Source organism: Erpetoichthys calabaricus, chromosome 1, assembly GCF_900747795.2.
Source record: "Erpetoichthys calabaricus chromosome 1, fErpCal1.3, whole genome shotgun sequence".
In the NCBI taxonomy this organism is placed as follows: Eukaryota; Metazoa; Chordata; class Cladistia; order Polypteriformes; family Polypteridae; genus Erpetoichthys; species Erpetoichthys calabaricus.
The window spans coordinates 117,449,450-117,476,063 of record NC_041394.2 but is presented as its reverse complement, the minus strand read 5'-3'; the positions used below and the strand labels follow the sequence as shown (position 1 = coordinate 117,476,063).

General features: G+C 36.9%; 1 protein-coding gene across 1 annotated transcript in view; it reads left to right on the top strand.

The window, feature by feature from the left end:
- Nucleotides 1-26,614, top strand: part of LOC114644348 (cystine/glutamate transporter-like) — a 621,881-nt gene that overhangs the window by 16,115 nt on the left and 579,152 nt on the right. Inside the window, 4 exon segments of the mRNA XM_051924039.1 lie at nucleotides 13,106-13,221; nucleotides 16,257-16,382; nucleotides 18,276-18,375; nucleotides 21,679-21,723. Of these exon segments, the coding sequence (XP_051779999.1) occupies nucleotides 13,106-13,221; nucleotides 16,257-16,382; nucleotides 18,276-18,375; nucleotides 21,679-21,723 (387 nt within the window).

Here is a 26,614-nt window from a genome sequence, read left to right as displayed (position 1 = left end):
CGTCACTAGCGCTGTGACACTGTATCCTCACATGTTTAATTATTAACAATATAGATTATTTAAATGAAGTTAAAATTTTATCTGTATAATGTAAAAAACATTTTGCTGCATTTCATTTTAAAAATGATATCATCATATGTAAATAAGCGCTTTATAAAGTGGTTCAGGTTATGCAATATTATAACTGTGTCGCAAGGTTCAGTGAGGTAATTGTACTTATAGGTACAAACAGTTCTATAAGAAGCACTTGATGGACTGATTGAGTGTGCTTAGAGCTCTTGGGATGAAACTGCTTCTGAACTGCAAAGTCCCTACAGGAAAGGCTTTGAAGCGTTTGCCATATTGGAACAGTTCAAATAGTGCATGGCTGAGGCAGCTTGTGCTTGATGCTGTATACCTTGTCAAGCACGCGTGCATAGGGAGCCGCGTAAAGACCCGACGAGTAACGTAACATATTGTGCCAGGGGACAAAGACGGGGTACTAACCTTTCTCTCTTTTATTCCTAAAGAAAGACAGAAACAACGCCACCATAACTTTGACCAGGTTCCCTAAACCACGCGCCACCACTTCCGCATTCCATCCCTTCCTCTGGTGCCATCTTGATGACGTCACGGCTCCCATACTAAACCTCGGTTCATTCCCAGCATTCCATTCATATGTTTCCGGTCCCACCCCATAAATGCTCCATTCACCAGATCCAAAATGTCTGCTGTTATGATCGAATGTCATATGTATGACTGTATTCTTTATTTTTTTTTATTTGCAATCTGTACAGTATACAGGGCCGGTAAACCCCAAACCTTTATGAGATTCTGTATATTCTTTACAACCTATAATTCTCTTATATTGTTACAGGTTAATTACAATCAGATGCCTTAAACTAATAAATGATATGTGGTTAATTTCAGTGTATTTGATAAAGGGATGTGGATCTAAAAAAGAAAGGGTAGCCACACTGGAATAAAAGCTCTGCTTTGAGGCTGGGTTCCGCCACTTTGCAAAACCGAGTGGAGATTGAGCTAGCGTGAAAATGTGCGTGGCTTTACGCCAAGTTTAGTTTTTATACATCGCGATGTGAGCATGGAAACGGGAGTACGTAACATTTTTGTGCGTGCACACCTTTATACATGAGGCCACAAGTCTCCTAGAAAGTATCAGACAGTATCCCTGAAACACTATTGTGTATTGTGTATCTTTTTTTGCATGTTCCTTCAGGGGCTCAGTATGTAACAGTGACTCATAATCAGTGATTTTTAAAAATGCTTCTGAGTATTCCTCAGACATTAATTGTTTTCATCTGGAGATATATTGAGATATCCCCCAAATTAAAACAGCAGATTTTTAATTTGTGCAATGCGTCTACTTAACGCTAGAATTACCAGAGCCTACGAAAAAACTTGTAGATCTGGCCCACCTTAAATCCCGTCGCACCTCTCCGTCAGCGTCTTCTGTCCTGTAAATGTGCCGATAAAGACAAGCAGCAAGCAGCCTGCTATTCCATCCCCCCAACACCACAGAACGTGCACAAATTTCTCCCAGCTCATGCCTTGATTATCTGGGAGTGAAGTGCTGGAGTTTTAGAGTGGAAATAATAGATCGTTATTTGGAACAAATGCATTTCATGTGTGTTCCGTTTCTACAATAATCTGTGTAAACACATTGTTAAAACAATAATATTTTCCATATTTTAGTAGTAAGTGACAAAATGTTAGCATAAACTATATAATGTGTGAAGCCTGAAGTCCAAAGATCAAATAAACCCTTTCACAAAAGGTTCAAGGATAAGACAACAGCTTCGTGGCATAGCAGTAAGATTTGCTGACTTGTAATCAAGAGTACTCGGTTTGGTCCCGACTGACTCCTATATTTGCCGTTTTCAGTAGTGAGCTGCTCTTATTGTTAATATTATACAATAAACACATACATTTGGTTTGCGTCTGTAACAGACAGTGTACATTATAGAACTTGTAAAAGTTACCTTTTTTTTTCACTTTTTTCACGATCACGATACATACTAACCCTAGGGATCTGACGCTGTTAGTTTTTATTTAAACTGGGAATAACTGTAGATGTGAGTGGTGTTTTGAGGAAATGGAACTGGACATTCTCTGATCTGGAGGGATAAAAGCTAACACACAAACGCTGGTAAATCTGCTTTCTTCATATCTCACCGTCACTTGATTTTTTTTTTATTCAGTTTTATTGAGTGTTCCTGCTCACGCTGAATTAGTATGCACGTTATGGTCTATGATTCAAAGCCGCACTGACAAAAAAAATACAGAGACATAGGTATATATGATATTTGGAATTATTCATTTTATGACCTGTATACAGTAATCCCTCGCTATATCGTGCTTCGACCTTCGCGGCTTCACTCTATCACGGATTTTATATGTAAGCATATTTAAATATATATCGGATTTTTTGCTGGTTCGTGGATTTCTGCGGAGAATGGTCTTTTAATTTCTGGTACATGCTTCCTCAGTTGGTTTGCCCAGTTGATTTCATACAAGGGACACTATTGGCAGATGGCTGAGAAGCTACCAACCAGAGCGCATGTTACGTATTAAATAAAACTCCTCAAATATATTGTGAGCACGGGGGCTGTTCGCACCCCTAGAGGATACGGCCGCTCCTCAAAAAACGCTGAAAGATTACCTTCACATTGCTCTCTTCCTTGCTGGGCTTACATATGGCTGCTTTGTCAAGCGATCTGCTTCCCGCACTGTGCTTCGCATACTTAAAAGATCAAACAGCACATATTGATTTTTGATTGTTTGCTTTTCTCTCTCTCTCTCTCTTGCTCTGACATTCTCTGCTCCTGAAGGATGGGATGTGAGCAGGGGGGCTGTTCACACCCCTAGACAATACGGACGCTGTCTAAAAATGCTGAAAGATTACCTTCATGTTGCTCCCTTCTGTGCAGCTGCTTTGTCAAGCGACATGCTTCCCGCATGGTACTTCGCATACTTAAAAGCTCGATGGGCACATATTGATTTTTGATTGTTTGTTTTCTCTGTCTCTCTCAATCTCTCTGTCATTCTCTGCTCCTGACGGGGGGGTGTGAGCAGAGGGGCTGTTCGCACACTGGCCTAGAGGATATGGGCGTTCCTCTAAGAAATGCTGAAAGACTACCTTTACATTGTACATCCTTGCAGCTGCTTTGTCCAGCGGTGCTTCGTATACTTAAAAGCCAAACAGCCCTATTGATTTTTGTTTGCTTTTTTCTCTCTCTCTCTCTGACATTCTCTGCTCCTGACGCGCACTCCTTTGAAGAGGAAGATATGTCTGCATTATTTTAATTGTGAGACGGAACTGTCATCTTTGTCTTGTCATGGAGCACAGTTTAAACTTTTGAAAAAGAGACAAATGTTTTTTGCAGTGTTTGAATAAAGTTTCTTTTTCTCTACACCTCCTGTGTTTCTGTGCAAATCTGTGACCCAAGCATGACAATAGAAAAATAACCATATAAACATATGGTTTCTACTTCGTGGATTTTCACCTTTCGCGGGGGGTCTGGAACGCAACCCCCGCGATAGAGGAGGGATTACGTAGTACATTTGGAAAACATTGTGGCACGGATGCAACATTATTCATATTATTTATCATTTGCATAACATCTTGCAGTTGTAATCAGTGACCGCGTGTTTTTTTTTTTTCCCCCGATCTTGCCAGTCTCCATGTTGCTGTATGGTGCTGTTTCTTTTGTACTCCAGGACATGCAGAGGAAAGAATAGTACAGAGAGGTCAGTTCAGCATTATATGCAATCATCAGATTCAAATGTTAACAGTTCACACACACGCAAGGACCGTCCTTCCTACAGTTACGACATGTGTACCTGTTGCAATGTAAACACTTCTGTCTGTGCTGTGGTTATCTAGTTTTGAAAGTCCCTAAAGTCCTAATCTCTACCACAGTATTTGGTAATTTATTTGACGTGTCTATGGTTCTCTGAATAAAGAAAAGCTTCCTTACCCTTAACAAGTTGCTAACTGTCCCCATATTCTTCATGAATTAAATTTTTAAAAAAATTTTCATTGGGGCCTCAGGTGCTGAAGTCCGAAGTTCAATCCCTGTAAGGAGAAGCAAAGATGTGTACACCTAATGAGCCCTTTTTAGGGTGAAACATGAGTTGTGCACTTTGTATTATTTGACAGGTACTGTATCACATATCTATGATCTGCTTCTTGCAACTGAGAGGACATGGTGGATGTTTGCAGACTAGCCAACCAACCAGAAGCATTACCAGATAGGTAACCATCCAAATAATCAGATTGTGATTCAGACCTATGAATAAAATACAGTAATCCCTCGTTATATCGCGCTTCGACTTCCGCGGCTTCACTCTATCGCAGATTTTATATGTAAGCATATTTAAATATATATCGCGGTTTTTTTCCTGGTTCGCGGATTTCTGCGGAATGGGTCTTTAATTTCTGGTACATGCTTCCTCAGTTGGTTTGTCCAGTTGATTTCATACAAGGGATACTATTGGTAGATGGCTGAGAAGCTACCCAACTTACTTTTCTCTCTCTCTCTCTTGCTCTGACATTCTCTGCTCCTGACGGAGGGGGTGTGAGCTGCTGCCTTCATTGAAACTGCTTTGTGCCGCGGTGCTTTGCATACTTAAAGGCCAAACAGCCCCATTGATTTGTTTGCTTTTCTCTCTCTCTCTGACATTCTCTGCTCCTGACACGCCTCCTTTGAAGAGGAAGATATGTTTGCATTCTTTTAATTGTGAGACGGAACTGTCATCTCTGTCTTGTCATGGAGCACAGTTTAAACTTTTGAAAAAGAGACAAATGTTTGTTTGCAGTGTTTGAATAAAGTTCCTGTCTCTCTACAACTTCCTGCATTCTGTGCAAATCTGTGACCCAAGCATGACAATATAAAAATAAACATATAAATATATGGTGTCTACTTCGTGGATTTTCACCTTTCGGGGGGTTCTGGAACGCAACCCCCACGATTGAGGAGGGATTACTGTACTCCGATCTTCACCCTGCCAAGAAAGCATACCAGGCACTGATATCCAAGCTTTGATCACCAAATCGGGTAAGCATTATATTGAGAGACTTCATTAAGTTAGCGGAAATCATTGCAGAAGTGCCAATTTCCATCTGGCTTTGGGACCAGAATAATGGGACTAGACCATGGACTAAAACATGCTTCTATCACACCAAGGTCTGGCATTCTCTTGATCTCAAGTTCCACTTCTGCACATTTTGCTTCTGGAAGGTGGTAGGGCATTCTTGGATGACTACCCCCAACTCTGCAATGATGTCATGAGCAATCAGAGAGATTTTTTTTGATCTTTCATTTACCACTTCCGGATCAGACAAGATGGTTGATTTGAGCTCTTGTTGTTGTTTGGGTGCCAAATCATTTCCAAAATTAAGACCATTTTTTGAGCAAAGAAAGAAAGAAAGAGGTTATCCAGATGTTGTAGCTTGAAACCTTGTATATAAGTTGATAAATATTTTGAACGTCTTTATTTGTAACTCAGGCAAATCGAATGTAATATTATATTACAGGTTTCATTGATAAGAACAGCAGTGATTTATTGTCTAACTAAACAAATTCTCCTCAGTCTTTAGGACTGATTCAAGATGTGAATTTTATTGCAGGTTTTGGAGGGTGTGCCTCCAACCGGTTTGGCATCCCCCACAGGAAAGCCAAACTAATTAGCTGGTAAGATTCACCTCAACAAATGGTCTTGGGGCAGGTGTGAAATAGCAGTGTGTGTACCAATTGGTCTGAGGTATGGCTGTTTGGGACTGGTATTGATTCAGAGGCCATTCTGTACCACAACATCCTTTTGCTGTAAGGATTTGGACAGATCATCTAAATTTGGTTATTTTACCCTTTCCTTTCACACTATGGCCATAAAGACAATAGACTGAGGAGCACAGCTTAGTGGCCACATTGAGACAAGCATATTCTGAAGAAAGTCTGTGTGCCACTTGAAACTACACATCTAGCATTTATCAGATTGCATGGTTGCCAATATTCACATGTACTTTGCTTATTGTTATTATTTTATGAATATTATCAGTAATACATTGCTTAAAGTTGGAAGTTAACTCCTGCTTGTCCTTTTACTCTATGTAATTGTCTGAGGTTATTGGTGTAGAAAGGAAGGTGGAGAAAAGTTTTAAAGTACAATACCTTATAAAAAGTGGTATGTCTATGGGACTTGAGGCATTCTGATTAAGTCTACACAATAAAGAATACAAAAGGGAAGAGCGGAGTAATATAGATCTCTACCAAGACAAAACATCAGAGTAGGAATTGGGTTCCCTATCCTTCCATGGTTTCAACAGATTGATAAGGTTATACTTCTTTGGGAAGTCAGCGATTAGTTTCTTTCACCAAATAATCCATCTGTCCATTTCTTTCCTTAATTTCATTGGGACCCTGCCAATGGGCCAGTAATTTAGAATGAGAGGTGGGAATGAATACCATGACAAAGTCTCCAAGATGGAACTCACAGAGCGTCTTGCCACGATCATAATAGCTGGCCTGTGCTGATTTCATATGCCCCAAATTTCTGTTTAATATAGGCCAAATTTTAACAAATCTGCAGTATCATGTAATTGTGCAGTATATTCAAGACTATTTGTGAAAAGGAGTGCCTTATTATCCCAACCTTCTTTAAGAATGTCCAAAAACTCCCTGTGTTGTTGTCTGTACAACAACTTAAAAGGGGAGAACCCTGTGGAGGCTTGTGGAACCTCCAGGTAAGCAAATACGATGAGAGCGAGCAGCTGATCCCAGTTCCTCACATTCTCACTGACCACCATGCATAGCATCTGGTTGAGTATTTGGTTGAACCACTCTACTAGAGTGCCAGTTTGAGGATGATGCACTGAGGTCTTCATGTGCCTGATTTTGAGTAATCTGGCAACTTCTTTGAATGTCTCCAAGGTGAACGGTGTTCCCAGATCAGTTAAGACTTCTTTAGAAATGCGGACATGCTCAAAGACCACTACCCATTTCCATACGATATTTTTGTAATTGGCAACTGTCAAGGGGATTGTCTCAGTGTATCAGATAGTATAACCCACCAACATGAGTATATAATAATGGCCGCATGCTGAGGGCTCAAGGGGTCCTACAATGCTGACCCCAATATACTCAAGTGTAATATCCATGAGTGGCACCCCAAATCAGAGGAGCACAGTCCTCCTGAGGAATCTTCTGCCACTGACAGAGTTTAATCTGCTCTAATGTCTTCTCAGCCCCAAAATAGGTGCCTAGGAGGTGGGTGTGATCTAGTTTACAGACCTGCTGCTGGTAGGTGCAGGGAACTAGCAGCAGTGTCCTCACCTTGCCCTCTTGTCCCACTACATGATACAACAAATTATTATTTAATACAAAGTGTGGACCGGGTAGCATGGGATGAGACTTGTGTTGTCCATCAACCAGAGCAATCACATTCTTTGGCAAACTTTAGGGAATCATCATTCCTCTGCTTCCTCTTCTTCTTCTTCTTCATTAATAAGACCATAGAGATTGCCCAAAAGACCTTGGAGCTTTGAATAAAAGCAAGATAGAATTCAATTAAATAAGTTTATGCACTGGATATCTCCTTTCAGCAGGCTATCTAACTGGACTCTCAATGTGTATCTACTCTCACCCCAATTAAATCCCAGTAGTACAATCTGAAGGACAAATCACGGAGGCTTATTGCAAAGGTACTTGATTTTTCCTTTTGCCACTTCCAGTCTTTAAAAGGTTTTAATTAAAAGACAACTATTGTTTTTCATTCTTCTCATAGAACACCTGTAATACCAAAAAATACTGTATACTCTTGGCCATTTACTCTCATTTAAAAACACAGATCTTTGGTACTTGCTTCAGTAGTTACCACTTCCAATTTCAACATAGAGTACAAGCACTTCTTCAGAAATTTTCACCCCTGCATCCCTGCACTTCTATCGACTGACATTCTATCTAAACAATTTACGTATATGGTTACAGTACCATTGAGTACTGGAACTTCTTCAGAAATCTTAATGGGGAGACTAAGCTCTTTGATTGAATGTCAATGCATAACCACAAACAAGCGTACCACCAGTAATTTGGTTCCAATCCAAGCATGCAGAGCTTCACTTTGCATATTTACGTGATGCACCAAAACTCATTCTTTTGTGCTTACCTAAATCCTGTAACCCTTATACAGCCTTTATCTGCTTCTCCTAAAGCTCTAAACATCATTATTATTGTTTCCCTCCCTAATCCAGTAGTTATCTATAGCTATGGATACAGCATAGTATAATAAAAGTGCAGATACTCCTCTGTTTATTACATATCAGTATAGCAAATGGCACCAGATCTGACGGAGTACACCAGAAATGCCAAATGGCAACAAGATCAGTAGATCTGCTAGTTCACCTAGGCCACCTAGTTTGACTGGGCCTGGGTCCTATTAAAGTTTGTCAGTGTGTAAACCTGTGTGTATACATAAAAATGTGTATATTGTTTAGATTAATTCATATCCCAGCTGATGTAATAGCAGGTGCCACACAGAATGAAAAAGGAGGCGATGTTCTACATTCAGAGAAAAGCAAATAAGTCCCTCTTCCTCTCAGGTGTGTCCTGTATTGGTCCTGCACCTTGTCTTTCAAGTAGGATGCTGTGTACACATGCCTTTCACAGAGCACCACATCAATTGTACCCTTTTGACCTCCTTTCTTCTTCGCACACTGTGTCTAACCTGACCACTTTTCCTTCAACAGTTGAGTCCTTATTCAGTACTGATTCAGTAGGTCTTCTGGCATAAGGCAGATTTAAATTCCATTCCAGTGGATCGGGTAGCACTGTTTTTGAAACAGGGAAAACAAGCTGGAGTTCCTTTTATGGCCCATGTCTCCTTGTATCTATAAGCTTTCATGTACCTTGTCACACATGCGCTTCTGGGGAGTGGGGTCCCCTGACAGACTCAACTGAGATAAGCACTACCACCTGTGGTAAATGAGGGTATTGCTGCTAATGGTATTCTCTCATTTTTCCACATCCAGTGAGGGAACGCGCACCTGGCCATGATGCCCGGAACAAGCCCTGCCTCTTCCAGTCACTTAGCTTAAAAAGTAGCAATCCAGAAAGGTGGCATATCAGAACTGATTAGAACCCAAGTACGATACAAATGATAGAACAAAACACAAAGAGCTGACCTTTGGCTGACTTAGTTTCAGCATAACTTTGTGTTGTGCCTTGCACACGTCATGTTGCCTTATTTTTAAATATTTACATTTTAATTCAATGGGGTTTCTGGGGTGGTATCACAACATTTCTTCTGCTCTTCACTGCCTCCTTACTGCCAGTCACAACCTCAAGAGTGTCATATCTCTAGGGCAGTTCTCATTAATTCCGGCCTTTTGGTAGCTTGACACTGTGACTCCAGAAATCTTCTATCCTTCGTCTAACAATCCTCAGGCCCAATCTTTTTTTTCTTAGAAAGTTAACATTCCTGGCAACTGTTGGGTCACCAGTGGTCTAGTGTTCTTCATGAGTTTCTGTCCAGGTCATATTTCACTTTATAACTCCTGGGGCCTCATGTACTGTATAAACGGTGCGTATGCACAGAAATGTTGCGTATGAACGTTTCCACGCTCAAATCGCGATGTATAAAACCTAAACTTAGCGTAAAGCCATGCACATTTCCACGGTACCTCATAACTTGGCGTACACAATTTCTCCGCTCGGTTTTGCAGACTGGTGGCACCCAGTGTCAAAGCAATGCTACTGTTCCTGTGTGGTCACCCTTTCTTTCTTAGATCCACATTCCTGACGCGGCTTTATAAATACACTGAAATTAACTGCATATTGTTTATTAGTGTAATACATCTGATTGTAATTAACCTCTACCAATATAATGGTCCAGGGAATAGCCATAGTATTCCAAATACCATAACTGCTTTAGTGTTGTTACGCTCACTTCATCTTCTTCTTCTTTCAGCTACTCCCGTTAAGGGTTGCCACAGCGAATCATCTTTTTCCATATTACTCTCACTGCACCACTCGGAGTATTTATATCACTTTATCTGAGTGGGGAATCACAGCAGCAGCTGATCGGAAAGAAAATGATCGGTATACAGTTTCAAGCACACACTACCTCAACCACTGCAAAACGCGTCAAAGCCATTCCTGTACAGACCTCGCGTTTCAGAAACAGTTTCATCCCAAGAACTATAAACTCACTCAATCAGTCCATCGAGTGCTCCTTGTAGAACTGTTTGTACTTATAAGTACAATTACCGGTACCCCACTGTAAACTTGCACTACAGTTATAATATTGCACAACCTGCGCCACTTTATAAAGTGCGTATGATGACGATATAATTTTTAAGATGAAATGCAGCAAAATATGTTGCTTATAGTATACAGATAAAACTTTAACTTTATTTAAATAATCTGTATTGTTAATAATTAAACATGTGAGGACACGGTGCCGCAGAGCTAGCGAGCCGCTAGTGCTCTGTTTACGGAAGCTTCTGCCTTGCGCTGTATTATTGCTGGTGCTGACGCAACACTGGAAGGATAGACGGATAGAATAATTAAAAATGTACTACGAAGATATTTCAATGTTCCTTAAAAGTTTTGAAGAATCGGCGTTCTAAGCTTACAGATGGCTTAACGTCTATTATAGAGCTGATTGTGTGGCGATTGGGTATTTGGAGAAAGAAAAGTAAGGACAGGAATTGGAGGTTAGTACGTTTGAAAGAGACAGTACTTCTGTAATAAATTATTTCATCGAAGGTCGCACATGGCGCAGCAAGCCTCTTGCGTGAGATATGAATAATCACTGCACCACCGTGTTCCCATGTTTAATAACATGCTTTCATTCCTATCATCATGAAAAAGATATCACATATACATCTCAGTATTTTAATTATTCAGAGAGCTGTAATATCACGAATGCAATGGATTCTGTGTCCTGTCGGAGAAAGAGAAACAACGGAAGCACGTAGTGATTCACACACATAGAGCACATAGAAGATCAAATACAGAACAAAGCATTTAACATGCTACTTGAGAAACTAGTAAAATAAACGATTTTAAGATGAAGTTTATGATGTTCTACTTTAATGACAAAATAAACTACGTGATTAAAGTGGAAATTTCAAGATTAAAGTTGACATTTCGTGCTTTTTTCCCACTGTGTGCCTATTTTTTTTTTTCTCTGTACCCTAATAAGCTTTCATATGACACTCAGACGGTGGGCTACAAGTCGCCTTTTCACGCCGACTTTGATATGTGACTTCTTTTTTATTTTGGGCACTGTGCGACTTTGTGATCTTGAGTTTTCGAGTTTCTCCGACACTATATCACTCGATGAACTTCCTTTTGTTGATTATACCACTGTTTAAACCAACAAATAGTACGTTTTTCCTTTGCCTCCACTTGGTATTCGCTGAAAGTCTTATATTTTCCCCCGTGCTTTTCCCATTGTCTTTTCACAGAAGGCTATTTATATAGATTTGCATATTCAAAGAGGCGTAATTCTGGGAGGAGTTGGGGCAGGACAGAAGGCGCGTGCATGTGCGTTACTTTTCACGCTGATCGGGATTTATGTAGTGGAAGAGCGTGAAAGTTTGCGTGCGCACAGATTCCTGCATCTGGATTTTTCTGTGCGTACGCACATTCCCGCTTTTGTGCTTACGCCATGTTATAGTGTGAGTTCTATGCATGGTGTTATACATGAGGCCCCTGGACTTTATAACTACTGGATGATCTTGTTAACCAAATTAAATATGCTTCCTGACTTACAACGCATTGTGGGTGATGATTTCATGTAGTGCCCTTGTTAATTTTTTTTTTTAACATCATTTTGGACCAAAATTTTTAAGTGCCTTTCAGGCAGCCTTGGTGTCACAATCCCTCCTAACCCATTAATAGCTGTGTTTGGTGTTCTTCCAGATGAATTTGAAGTGGAGAAGGACAAACAAACTGTGATTGCATTCACTACACTTTTGGCACGCAGACTGATTTTGTTAAATTGGAAGAATCCTAACTCTCCTCTAATAAGTCAGTGGGAAACCTATGTTTTATATTATTTGAAATTGGAAAAAATCAAATTCTCAGTTAGAGGATCTGTGCAGAATTTTTTTCCAAACCTGGCAGGATCTAATCAATAATATTTTGGAATAAGAAGAAATAATTATTTCTACATTTCTTTTCCTTCTCCATTTATCTTTTTTGCTCTATTAAACTCAATAATTTAGGCATGTTTTATAAGCCTTAAGTATTACTCCTTTGGCCATGCTCTCCTTACAGGGGTGGGGTTTGATTTGTTTTCAATCCTATTTTTTGTAAAAATTGATCTATTTGTACGGAATGATTACAATAAAATTAATTAAAAAAAAATTTATGTTATTTGTACCAAAAGGTCAGTATGAAAGAATTTCCAGACCACATATGGCACCTTCAAGCTGAATATTTATGTTACTGGCATATAAATTTTGCAAGATCAAAATTATTTATTTTCTCATAGCTAGTCATGCATATATTTCATAAATGGGATTTTGAAAATTTTCTTCACTTTTGTGTTCACTGATTTACATAAATTCCCTACAACTATTTTCATAATGTCTGAGACTTTGTAACAGATCAATTTTGCTTTTGATTCATTTTGGATTTAAACTGAAAACCAAATCATGAAATCAGTCAGCAATTGTATTCACTACAATGTATAATTTCCTTCACCTACACTGTGTGTGGCAATTTACTGAACAGTTTGGTATAAAGTGTCAACCAAACACATATGTATACTTCTGATAATACAAATGTTACTTAAAGGTGCTTTCATATATTCTGTATCAAGTTGGGAATTACCTGTTAATAAATGGCTTGTAGAATGTAAGGCTTTAAGAGGAAGTGCGCTCTATATGTAAGAATGCAGCATTTTTGTTTCTGATCTGCCAGTTACAGTATTATCACTAAGAGCATTATCATTGAGCAATTTGCAGACATTTGCTCTGCAGTTAAGATTTTATCTCAGTTAAAATCAAAAACAGAGAAATTAAGAAAAGATTTAGAAGAAAAGCTGCATTGCCTATCTCCCTAACATTTACTTATTCATTGTTTTGTGAACAATCTAGGCCTGGTGCCTCATCTGTGGTGGCTTTGGCATTTGGCCGGTACATTGTTGAACCTTTCTTCAGCCCATGTCCAGTGCCTGAAGTACTCGTTAAAATGGTCAGCATAATGGGAGTCTGTAAGTAGTCGTTTGAGTTTCCTGTGGTCTTATATCATACCTGCTTTAATCCAAGTGTCAACTATATACAAAACTGATCATGTAATCATATAATATATGATGAACTAAAAATATCGTCGGTTTAGTTATCTGTTAATAGTGAGCACCAACCTAAACTGCTTTTAAAAACCAAAGTTAAGTTTGCAATAACGAGAACAAGACTTTGCTTTTTTTGGATAAAGATACAAGAGGGTTACAGAACATAACAGCAATTTTGACAAGAATAGGCCATTCAGGCCCACATAACTTGTTAATTATTATTTAACTTAAATTTCACGCATTTGACTTTTTTTGACTTGTCACCAAAGCACTATTGTCTACCACTCTACCTACTCTACTGTAATGTATTTCTAACTTTTGCAAGAACATTTCAAATAACTAGTTTCTGTCTGTGCCATCATGTTCTTCTTGATTAACCCATTTTGAAATAACACCTGGAATCCAAAATTTCATAATTTTGAACACTTCTCTCATTTCTCCTCTTAACCTCAGGTGCTTAACCTGAAAAAATCACCTCTTTGAATCACTATTCATAGCTCATTCACCATGTTCCTGGAATCTGCCTGCTTCTCTGAACCTTCTCTATTGCTGTTACAACGTTTTTCTAATACAGAGATCAAAACTGCACAGTTCCAGAAGAAAACTCATTAGTATGTCATATAACTTAAGAATTGTCATGGATTCGTAATGCAGTACACTATCATAGTTATCGATAAGAATAGATGAACAGACAGTGTGCGCCTTTTGCTCTTTATTGAACAGCACCCATTAGCAGAAAATGTAAGGCATTACCAATCATACCACCATGCATCAACCCGCAATCAGACATCAATAGCTGAACTGAAATGAGCACTTATACTGATATATAACAGGAGTAACCTCTCTTGGTTTATACTCAACCCATTATGCTGGTAACTCAACACTTTATTTACCTTCTTAACAGCTTCTGCACACTTTGTAGACATGGAGAATGACATATTCACACCTATAAATAAATCCTTCTCATAATGTTTACTAATCTACTATAACATTTTTACTTCCTACATATAACACTTTACATTTACTTACATTCAATTTCAACTGCACACATCTGGACAATTCTGAAATTTGTCCAGATCCTTCTGTAAAGATTACTTTGACTTTATGGCCTCTGGCGTTTCATATAGAGAAGTGTTTTTGGAAAATTTAACAATCTGGTTAGTTATATTTTTATGTAAATAATGTATTTAAATTCAAAATAGCATTGTCCCCACTCCTAAAGGACACCCCTTTTAACATCTCCTTATTTAGAAAATGTTCCTCTCACCAATATCCTTTGTATTCTGTACTAATATTCCCACCGACTTACTCTCTCTGCATTGGACTCCCACTTGTTTTAATTTGACTCCTAGCCTCTCATTGGGTACCTTATCAAAAACATTTTGAAAGTCCATAAAAATAATAAATGTGCCCCATTGGCCAAATTATTATTATGTCTAAAATATTAAATGAGAAGTCTGTAGGACTTACAATTATTTCACACTGGTACAAAATAGGTCTTTCAAGGGACAGCATAGAAGTGTAGTCAGGAAATAATCAAAATTCAAAACAACATTCATGAATGATAATCCAAAAGGCAAGCAGAAGATCCTGACAATAAACTAATATTATTCTTTCACATTTTGTATTTGTACCCAAAACTTAATCTTAAGCACAAAGTCAATGTACAGTATTTAAATATCTGACTAACCAAAGGTTCACATGTACAATTTTTTTTAATTGTTTGTGATCGCAATCTCAGACAACTCAGAAGTATATGACAGTGGCCTTTACACAGTATGACCTATGAAGAAATGTATCACACATGGCAATATGTAGTAAATGATAACAAAAGTAAGCACAAAATGACATTGGGAAGGAATGCAAGATTTCATCACATGAAGACTTTACCTAGACAACTTTAACTATAAAAAGAAATATGAAAATTGCATTCATTGCCTTAACAACCTCAGATAAAAGTGAGAAAATTCCAAATGATAGATAGATAGATAGATAGATAGATAGATAGATAGATAGATAGATAGATAGATAGATAGATAGATAGATAGATAGATACTTTATTAATCCCAAGGGGAAATTCACAAACACGGAGCTGCTGAAAAGGCTGCCACTCTTGGCGGCACCTGAGTCATCTAGGATAATAGATAATTAATAATTAATTGATAAATAATACCAGAAAATATGAAAATAACATTTAAAGTGAAAGTAAATCATTACAAATGGGCTATGTGCTGTGAGACAGCATCTCAAGGACTATTGTGACTGAGAGATTCGACCTGGAGACAATACTTGACACAAAAATAGCATTAAAAATGCAGGCAAGGTCACAACTAGAAAGATGAAATGGTATTCAGGTAAACAAAACAGTAGGACAAAACCAAAAATCAGAGTCAGGACAGAAAGAGTTCAAAACCGTAACACACCTTAGCATTACAGTATGCGACCTGAAAAAGAAACTAACGACATTAAAGTTTTTGAGTTTCGAGTATGAAACCACTTTCATATTTACACCATCACTGCCACTGACATCAAAAATGCAATGATTACGGTCATGTAACATCTTTCTCATGTCACGTTAACAAAAGAATGGGCCAAACCAAAATAAACTGTGAACTGTAAACTTTGTCAAATTAAATAAAAATGGTTGAAAACCCCTAAATATCAGTTATCCATAATAAAAAAAAATGCATAAGGAAATTTTTAACTCAAAATAGCAAAAATATTAAGAATAGGAAAAAGCATAGTAAAAAATAGTTCAGAATGTTCTGACATACTACCTTTCTGTACTATTTCTGTATTTCTGTACTACCATGACGGTTAGAGAAAGTATTTTAATGAGAAAGAAGATGGGACTTCATTAAATATATAAACTCCCTGTTGGATACTGTATCTTTGTCCCCATCATTTTATTTCTCACATTAATTTAACCACTTTTGTCTTTCTTTATCTTTGCCTAGCATTTGTTGTGGCTCTGAACTGCTGGAGTGTGAACTGGTCCACACGATTGCAGATAGCACTTACCATTGTCAAGATAGGTGCCTTGGTTTTAATTATTGTGCCAGGAATGATCAAGCTATCTTCAGGTAACAGAAATGTTTTGTTTGCGGCTTTAACTCTTATAATCTACATCTTTTGTACAACCAGCAGGCAGTGATCCTTCATTCTTGTATCCATAAATATGTGCGAACATGAGAAGCTTGTCTGAACATGTGGTTGGCAGAAGCTTTGACTAAGAGTTCAGTTTGCTTTAAGTGCTGCCATGTACTAAGAAAGGGATAACAGGAATAGCTAGGTGTACTAAATACATTATTATTAGGCTGATGGGCAAGCAGATAGTCAGGACATCAAGGCAGTCTGATCTTTACAATTAACTTTTTGTATGGTTTGTTCAGGGTAATGGCAATTTAGAGACAAGTTAGAATCAGAACACATGCTGGTGTTTTAAATATCAGGCCAAAGTAACTGGTCACCAAAGTATGATTTTCTTTAAACAAATATCTATCATTCCTGTTCACTGCCAAATTCAGCAATAGCAATGCCGTCAAAACTTGGAGGTACAGTCATGTTGTTATGTTGATCGTATATTTTTATTTTGCCTTGTCTGTGTGTTCTATACTATTCCAATTAGAGAATTATTATTATTATTACAAGTTTTAATTTGATCTTGCTATTATTATGAATAGCATAATATTCTGCAAATTAAAAAGAAAACAAAAGCTCCAAAGTAGTCTACAAAGCTATTCAACAAATGTTTAAAACTTCTGCTCTCTCGTATATAGTAGAGGAGGCTCCTCAACATATCAGTGATTAATCCTTCATTTAAATATAAGAATTACTATGGTCCTCAGCTGCTGAATCTTTCAATACTAATAGCAGTGTCTTAACTCAAGTAATACATGTTGTCAACGATGGGCTTTTAAATGAGACAAAATAGTAATTAAGACAAAATAGAATTATTATTAATTATATTGTAGCTTATAATTTTTTTTGCCCTGTCATTGTTCATAAGAACTCCATGGCCATGGGGGCCAAAGCTGAAAGCTATTTTTCACTGTGCTACTGGTTAGTAGATTACTTTGTAGGAAAATCTGAGGTCTGTCTCAAATTCCCGTATGGCCTCTACTGTAAGAGCCCAAAACTTTTCCCTATCTGCTTCTCCCAATAAGTCCTCCAGTATCGAAAGATAAAAAAATACTCAATTATTTCAACAGTCTTGTAATTACTGCATGTTGGAGACTATTATCATATAAAATGTCTGCAGCATTCATCTATTCACCTTATAGACTGGCTTGAATGTTCTAGTTAGCCTCATCCTTCTGCACTTCCCAGGGCTTCCTAATAGATGACTCCAAAGCCTAGGTATCTGTGACAGAAGAGGAATAGTGGGCAGCCCAGAGCTAAAAACAAAGTTTTTTTTGAGTTTGCAAGATCATTTATAATGTTATTCTATAGTGTTGAAACTTGAGCTACCATTTCATGTTGGTACAGGCTTCACTCCACATCAAACAGGTGAGAATGACTCTCAAAGATGTACTGTTCTCTAGGGTGAGAAATTCAATGACAGCATGATATTTGATTTTGTACTTCTCAGCATCTGTATTGAATTGATTTTGAAACAAAACACATACACTAGAAATCACAAAAAGCAATTCACATATATTAGTAAACAAGAGCAATAATTTGGATACTCACGAGATCAATACCATAAAATGTTCCTTTCAGCTCAGACTGAGAACTTTTTTAATCTCTCACCTGTTTCAAAATTTCTGCTAGATTTTTCTACTTTAGGGAAATGTAAACTTTAACTAATCATGTACTAACAGTACTTCAGCCTCCATTTACAAAAGATGAAATATACATGTGTGTATGCAACAGTTTGATTTCACTGATCTCTGGTATTCTCTGATTTCACTAATATCTCCACCTTCTAGTCTACAGCTAGAATGCTTGATCTGTTTGTATTTTTATCTTTGCAGGGGAAACTGAAAATTTCCACAAAGCCTTTGACACCAGTTCCTTGACACTGGACAAGTTACCATTGGCATTTTATGCAGGATTATATGCCTATGCAGGATGGTAGGTGTTCTTTATCTCTGTAAATTTATTTCTTTGTCTTGCTTAATTTCCTCTGGTAAGTTCTCTCTTGAATACATAGGCTTGGCACAAGTAGCTTTAAGATTCCTAGTGAAAAAACAGCCGACCTACCTCACCCTGTACAAAGTTATCAGCAGGATAGATAGATAGATAGATAGATAGATAGATAGATAGATAGATAGATAGATAGATAGATAGATAGATAGATAGATAGATAGATAGATAGATAGATAGTACTTTATTTGTCACAAGGGAAATTTTGGCTTTTACAAAAACTCAAGAAATATCTTGTTTTTTTCTTGTACCAAAGATAATTAATTCAAAACAGTAAAGCAAGCAACTAATGAGTTAACTCAATACAATTCACATAAACAAACACAGGGAAGAATCCTCAAAGCAGATGAAAGGGTCATTTTTGATGCAACACGTTTCCAATTCATACACTGATTTCAAAAACTTTTTTCATGTTTTGTTATGTTGCAACCTTGTGCTAAAATCATTTAAATTAATTTCCCCCAAATTCAAGCAACACTCAGTACCCCAGAATGACAACATGAAAATCAGATTTTAAAGATTTTTGCATATTTATTGAAAATAAAAAGAAGTGTCAAGATGACATTGACACCAGTATTTAAACCCTTTGCTATAACCCTTGAAATTTCGTCCAGAAGCAACCTGTTCTATTGATCGCCATTGAGATGTTTCTACACCTTGTTTAGAGATCAGTTGCGGAAATTAAAAAAACAATTCTATCTTGGTGAAGAAATCCCTTCGTAACAACAATGAAGACATTGACAACACCAACATGACCACTTTCTCTGACAGTGTAAAGGATTTTATGATTCAAAAGGAGGTAAAAGAGGAGAATAAAATTATTGAAAGAAATCAAAGTTGTACTAGGTTCAGTAAACAGTAAAGAGCAAGTGTCAAATCTTTCTCCAAAATTAACTGAGCTATAAGACAGGAGTTGAAGGTTCAATGACCATTTAATAGGACTTAAAAAGAATACAGAGGTGCACACCCCATGCAGTTGTTGTAGAAACTTTAGCCTGCTGTCTTCCAAGTACTGAATTATTTTTTCTACATGAGAGAAAAGAGGTTGTGCTTTTGAACTGAAGAGCTGCCTCCCCGTTATTCATTGCTTAATAATCCTACCTAATATAAATGTTCTTAATAGTTCCTTATTGTTTTTTTAAGGCTTTGTCTTAGATAATTCAACACAGTGGGTCTTGTGGCAGTTTGGGGTATTCACTTTCATTCAAACATTGAAATATCGCATGAGAAAAATAAAGATTAATAAAGATTGCAGGAGAGTATGATAATTCTGTGCACATCTAGTGTATTAAGGGTAGAACTAAACTACAGTTACAAGACAGTCAAATTAAAAAAATGACTTGTTAGGAGGGTTTTTTTTAAAATTGATTTTATTTAAACTAAAAAAAATGCATTCGATCAAGTCTGACTTATACAACAAAGAAAATAACATACCACATAATCAAGTCTAATTTAGCAAACCTGAATTCAACCCCCACCCAAGAGAAAGAGAGGGGAGCCAACAGCAAGAGCAAATCTTTAAAAATAACAAAGAAAGGGGAATGTCCTGTCTATGTAATGCTTATTCTAACATTTTTTAATTAGATCTTACCATATTTAACAAAACTTTTTGAACAGATCCTCTAATTTTTTTAAATTTCAAATAGTATATAACATTAGATACCCACTGACTTATAACAAGTGGGCTGGGATTCTTCCAGTTGAGCAAGATAAATTTACATGCTAGTAGTGAAGTAAAGGCAATTGCAATCAATTTGTCCTGCTGCACTTTACGCCCATCTGAAAGTAAACTAAACACAGCTTTTAGTGGGTAAGGAGTGATTGTGACACCAAGGCCGTCTGATGGGCATTCCAAGATTTTTGTCCAGAATGATGTTAAATTGGTGTGCTTCCAAAACATGTGCTCCAGTGAGATGTTCACAGGTTGAATCTTGGCCTGGATACATTTTGGACAATTTAAATGAGATAAATGTGATAAACTAGAAGATTTTAAGTTGAACGATTGAATGCGTTGTACATCTGAAGCTAGAGTTTATTCTATGCATGGCTGCTGTACTCTCCTTTTCTGAAGTGAAGGATCCTTTCCCCACTCCAAAATATAGAAAGAAGCAAAATTATTATTAAATTATTTAAAGCATTATAAACCATTAGTAGTAGTTTAAAGTCAATTTGAAAAGACACAAGTAACCAATATAACAATGCTAAAACTGATGAGATGTGCTCAGATTTTCCTTTATCAACTAGGATTCTTGCTACTGCATTCAGGACTAACTGTGTAGCAGTACTACATGATTAATGTCATCATAAGTGTATTTTGTGCTGAGTCATGTCTTTCGTAGCATTGTCCTGTTTACATGGTCTGTGTGTCTATGTAAATATGCACCTCTGGGAAACAAAGAGGGAAGGATAACACCGTGGAACCATGGTCCCTCAAGAAAAAAAAACCAAGAAATCCCATTCTACCATACCGCCTATTCATTGCAGAGCCAGGAGATAGCAGCGATCCAGAACATTTACACCTTTTTGTACTTGCCACTTTCAACGCCTGACAACTTTACTTTTGCACAGCAAAACCCCGGGGTTCTGGACTACGCTAATGTACCGAGGATAAGCACGGTGAGACTGTTTCTTGTTGTTTGGGGAGAGCAGCAAGCCATCATTTTCATCCGTATAATTACTGTAGGATACATTTTCCAGGTGAACCAGGTTCACAAACATTATTCATTTTCTGTTTAATCTTTGGACTTTTATGTGCATTTCGTGTTTTTTGTTTGTCTCATTGATTTCATGTTCATTGTGGGGTCAAGGGAGGGTTTGTGTTGTATATTAACTTTTTGCTGCACCTTTTTATTATTACATTCCGCCAATCACTTTTGGGGTTGAGTGATGTATATTGTTTGGAGTTTGTTCATTTCTTTTTTTTATTAATATATACTCACTTTATTATTTTGCATATTGTTTGCTTTTTGGCTTATTTTTGATCGTCGATTGGGGAAGTTTATTTGGAAGAAGTACGGCTTGTCGGTTCTAACATCCTCAGCTTTCCAGGCCAAGGGACTTCGTGGTGTAGCTGCTGGTTAGTGAGAGTGAGTCGGCCGTTATAATTGCAGCTTTCTTAGGTAGACTTAGGATGTCTGTCCACCACCTTAGATCTGAAGGCAATCTTTGATCTTACTATTACACTGTGCCAGAATTAAAAAAAACTAAAAGAATTCTGTTTTATTTTAATAGGTTTGTTTTGAATTTTGTCACAGAAGAAATCATCAATCCCAAAAGGTATGGAGAATTTGTAGATTTTGTCTCTTATGAACCAAACTGATCTTAGGAGGAATTTGTGATGAGCCTATGAGTACAAAACAAATTAAAAATAAAGGTGGCCTAATTAGTCAATAATAAATGACAATGCCTAATTTTAGTTGATTAGCACAGCTTCCATGATCAAATCACTACATTTGGTGTACTAGTCAGTTTTATGCACTCTTCCAAATTACTTTGTATGACTCAGTGTTGTAATTGGATCATATGTGGCAAATTAAAAATTTATGTAAAATTGTTCTGCTATGGTTTGCAGTGGGTCTCACCCTAGGATTTTGTGGTTTGTTTCTTTTGTATTTTGTTTTTAGTTTTTTTTTTCTGGCATGTCCTGATTTAGCTTTATTTCTCTTGATTTTTCAATAACTTTAAAAATCTTCTAGTTTCTTTTGTTAATTTAATTATGTTATTAAGTGTTTTATTGTATTTGATGATACAGAGGCAAGACCCCTAATTAGATTACAGGACCCAGGTGCTTAACTTAGACTCTTTTAAAGGGACTGCCATTTGCCATTTGGAGTGACCCTGCTATGAAGACGAGACATCCTCACACACAGTAGCGTAATGTGTCCCATGTTTTGATGGTGCTGTTCTTTTGTTCAGCTAACAACTAACCAAAGAGAACCCTATTAAGCAGCATTTATTTATAATCTAAGCTCACAAATAATTTTGAAAGAAGCTATGGAACAATCATGCAAAAAAACCTCATTCCCTGGTGTTTGTTTTCATTTAAAATTCCCATCAAAAGTACAATGAATAATTTGTGAAAGACGACTTGTACATTTGCAATAATGCACATCCTGCCCTTACAGAGGGAAATAACAATCCCACTGTAGCAGCTCATGCTGAATTTATCCTAACGATGGCCTGCATATGTTGTTGAACTCAAGAATGAAATCTCTTGGGTCTGGCAGTCCCAAATACATCAGATATGCGTACCTGGCACAGTCATCACCACACAATAGGCATGGCATCTGGTAGTAAATATTAATTATTAATATTATAGGTTTTAATATCTACAGTTAAATGTAAAGCAAAATATGTATACATTTTTCTGTTTAATTAAATAGAAACATTGCTTAAACAGTACCACAGCTATCAACATCAGCTTCAGCCCCATCACCATTATTATTAGCAGTAGCAGTATCTTCTACAAACTTCTGTATTAGTAAGACGCTTAAGGTGAGCAGTCCCACTGCAGATACCATTATGGTGCTGAAAATATAATTCACTGATTCATACATGGGTCAACATGAAGATTTGCTTGAGTTATGCCAACAAAGAGCAACTGGGTAAACACATCTGTACCAACTTTTAAAAAGTATCTGACTTTGCCAGCAACATTCACACTGCAAAAAATGCATATGCAAAAATTAGATGAAAAAACTTTAAATAGTAGATGTTTTGCTTTTATTTTAATCTAACAAATCTGCCAATGAGGTAAGCAAAATGGCTTGACAAGATTTCTTAAAGCAGGCTAAATAATCGTAAAGGCAAATTTGAAAAGTCAATCATTTTTACAATAAGGAAAACAAGAGTTAATGTCATTATATAAATACTTTTCCACTTGCTTAGATTTCGTTTTCTTTGTGAACACATATTTCAAAGAGGTGATTGGCAAAAAAAGAAGTCATCTTAACCTCAGCACAGTACAATACTTAATTTTCTTAAATAAAAAGTGTAGTTCTCCTCTCTGTATGCCTAATATATCTTCCAGATACATAAGCACAATCAAACTCACTAATACATTTACTGATTCCCCTAACCACAAACAATCATGTTGCACAAAGGAAGCACAAATTCGATCTGATAAGCTTAGTATAAACTTTTGTTATTTTTTAGCCATAAAAATCTTTGAAATCTTCAGTTAGATATTCCTTTACTTAAGGTAACATTTTCTTAATATTAACGATAATAGCAAGGATAATAAATGATAGGAAGCAACAGAAAAACATTTATGGTGTAAATAGTATCCTTTAAAATTGTTTGTCAACTTAGCTTATAAATAAATGCTATCTACTCAGATTCTCTTCACTTGTAAAGTGTTCCTTTTACAGATCACACCGAAGGGACTTCAGGGGGGCAAACTTGGATCTGCACTCCATGCAAAATGCAAAAGGCCAACACTTTTGCCAACTGAGCCAAAGGAAAGCCCTGTCTGAGAAACTGACAAATTACTTTTCTGACTGTAAGAGTGTTAGTGATAAAATAGCACAAGGAAACTTACCTATTTAATGATATGGGCATTGGAAATACACATTTAAAACATCTGCTGTTCAAATAATCAAAATGGTGTTGATACATTCATATAAATCAACCTATCCCTTCTTTTTAATGGTGTATTCAGTTATTTTTTTTAACACTATTTTCTTAGTCTTGCATTTTGATTTTGGCTTTTGTTCCTGTAATTTTCTATTTTTTGTTTTCTCACTTTATTTTCACATTTTTGGATTTGGTCTGTTGAACTCTTTATTTAATTAACTTTTAATTAAGTAAGTAAAAATTTCATTAATGTAGAAAGGATTTTTAAAATTCCCATCCCATTTTTGACAGTTCATAGTACTTTTGTTTTCTCTTCAGCACTTTGTTTCTGTCATTATATTACAGTCCCCATTAATTAAATTTAAATCAACTTATCTTTATTAATCACTTTTCCACTTTCAAGCCAGTGTGCTTTTCTTGTGGAAAAAAAATTCCACTATCTTCAAAGGGGGCAGTCACAGAGCCCAGAGGAGGATGCAGAATGTATTTTTGTTTACACATGTGACAGGTGTCTGGTCACACTTACAGGTAATCTAATCTAGATACAGTTAAAATATCTGACTACACCACCCAGTTTTGTTAAGAGACTGGGAACTCTTGAAATTTACCGATAATAGCACAAAGGTTTCAGGAAAAGCAACACTAACTTCTATTACACAAGACTATATAAAGTACATTAAAAAGATAAAGAAACATAACAAAATATAAAAATATCAGCAACAAAATTGCTTTTTTTAAAAGGAAAGCACACAGCCCACTCTAAAAGTCTGTTAAAAACAAGAATTGGAGAATACAACTTTTAGTGGTACAGAGTCCAGTTTGCACACTGTGTTACCCCAACAATTAATTGTCTAACTGTCCAAGGATGTACTCTGTTCACCAGACGCTCGTTTCCCAACAGAAGTTTTGTCAAATCATTGACAATAAGAACTCTGGGCTTCTTGTGTTGTTGTGACCTAAGCAGGGCCGGATTTATATGAAAAGAGGCCCTAGGCTATTCCACTTATGAGGCCCTTTCACCTTCCATTTTTAAGTTTGTAAATTACATGAGAGATAATAAAATACGTAATACACGTTGATCTTAACCAATACATTTTTATGTATGTTTATTAGTCATATGCGTGGAATTTCTCCTTATTTTCGGTTCAGTGTTTTAGTGTTCACTGTTTTTAGAATAGTGTAATTTTAATTTTGCTAACAATTTGAATGTAGGCCCCTCTTGATCTTGAGGCCCTAGGCTGAAGCTTAGTTAGCCTATAGGAAAATCCGGCCCTGGACCTAAGCACACCTCACTTCTCGTCCACCATCTTTGCTCGGTCCATTCATGTGGCTTCCTTCTCTTGCTGGAGGTAAGTGTTGCCGTCCTTGTGCCTCACGTTGTAAAAGCCACACACCCGAGTCTACCTGCGAGCCCCTGTGCTCGGTGCGAGTGTCTTGGCAGCGTTCTCAGTGGTTTGTCCCTCACCCCGCCTTCCCCTGCCCAGAAGTTTAAATCTCCTTCAGTCCCTGCCTAGATCAACAGAACAATGGATTAAACAATGGCACATCCAAATTCCTGGGTTTAACAAATAGTGTAAACACAAGTTAACAAAATGTATTGTTACCAACTATCAATGAGTACACATATGCTGATTAGAAACCAAAAAATTCTCAGACATGTTAATTTCCAAATCAGGTAAATACAAACATTTTCCAGGGAAGGAGCAGTTCTTTTATCACAATTTTGAACTTCAAAGCGGTGCCTCTTCATCTGCTGTGTTTTAAATGCAATATTTACATGTTCCTTTGCCTAAGAGAGAAATGGAACCACCCAGTGTACAAAAAAAATGTCCCCCTCTGACACATAGATCATGCATAAATGTCTCACTTTTATATTTTACTATTACCATTACCTCATATATTGCATCACATCACCTGACTCTTAACATGCAAAACTTTACCACTTTTATTCAACCAAATAAAGCCACAAGTAACTTCTTACTCTTTTCAATCCCCCCATTAATCTGAATGCTGCCTTGTGAGTAGGGGTATTCTGCAGATTCTCCTATTGATCTTAGCACTGCTTCATAGGAGGGGGTGTTTGGGTTTTCTCATGTTCTCATGCTGTCATGAAATTTAAACACTTACATGATTAGTTAAATAAACATTTTTCCTTAACATTTTTTTTCCTCAGCTCTATATAATTTTTCTGTATTTTGTGTTTTCAGAAGTTTTCAATAAGGAAGTATTCATATTTATTCCTTTTATTTCTAAATAAGAACAATGATGAATTATTTGTTATTATTTCTCTGGGAGTACTGAACAACAACGGGGTAGACCTCCAAAACAGTCCACATAACAAATCTCACCCTAAGGCAAGTCTGGGCACAAGGAAACAGGATACTTCAGGTCTGACACGACCTCAGAAGGAAAGTCAGGTTCTGAAAGCCTTTATACAACTTAAAGTATCTCTAACCAGAGGGAGGACCATGAAAACTCTAACTCTACTTCAAGTAAACTTTATAAAAGAAGATGTTTATTAGCAACAGGAGCAAAATACACAAAATGCTTTAATGAGAAAAAAGAGTTTGCTAAAGACAATCCAGGTAACCAC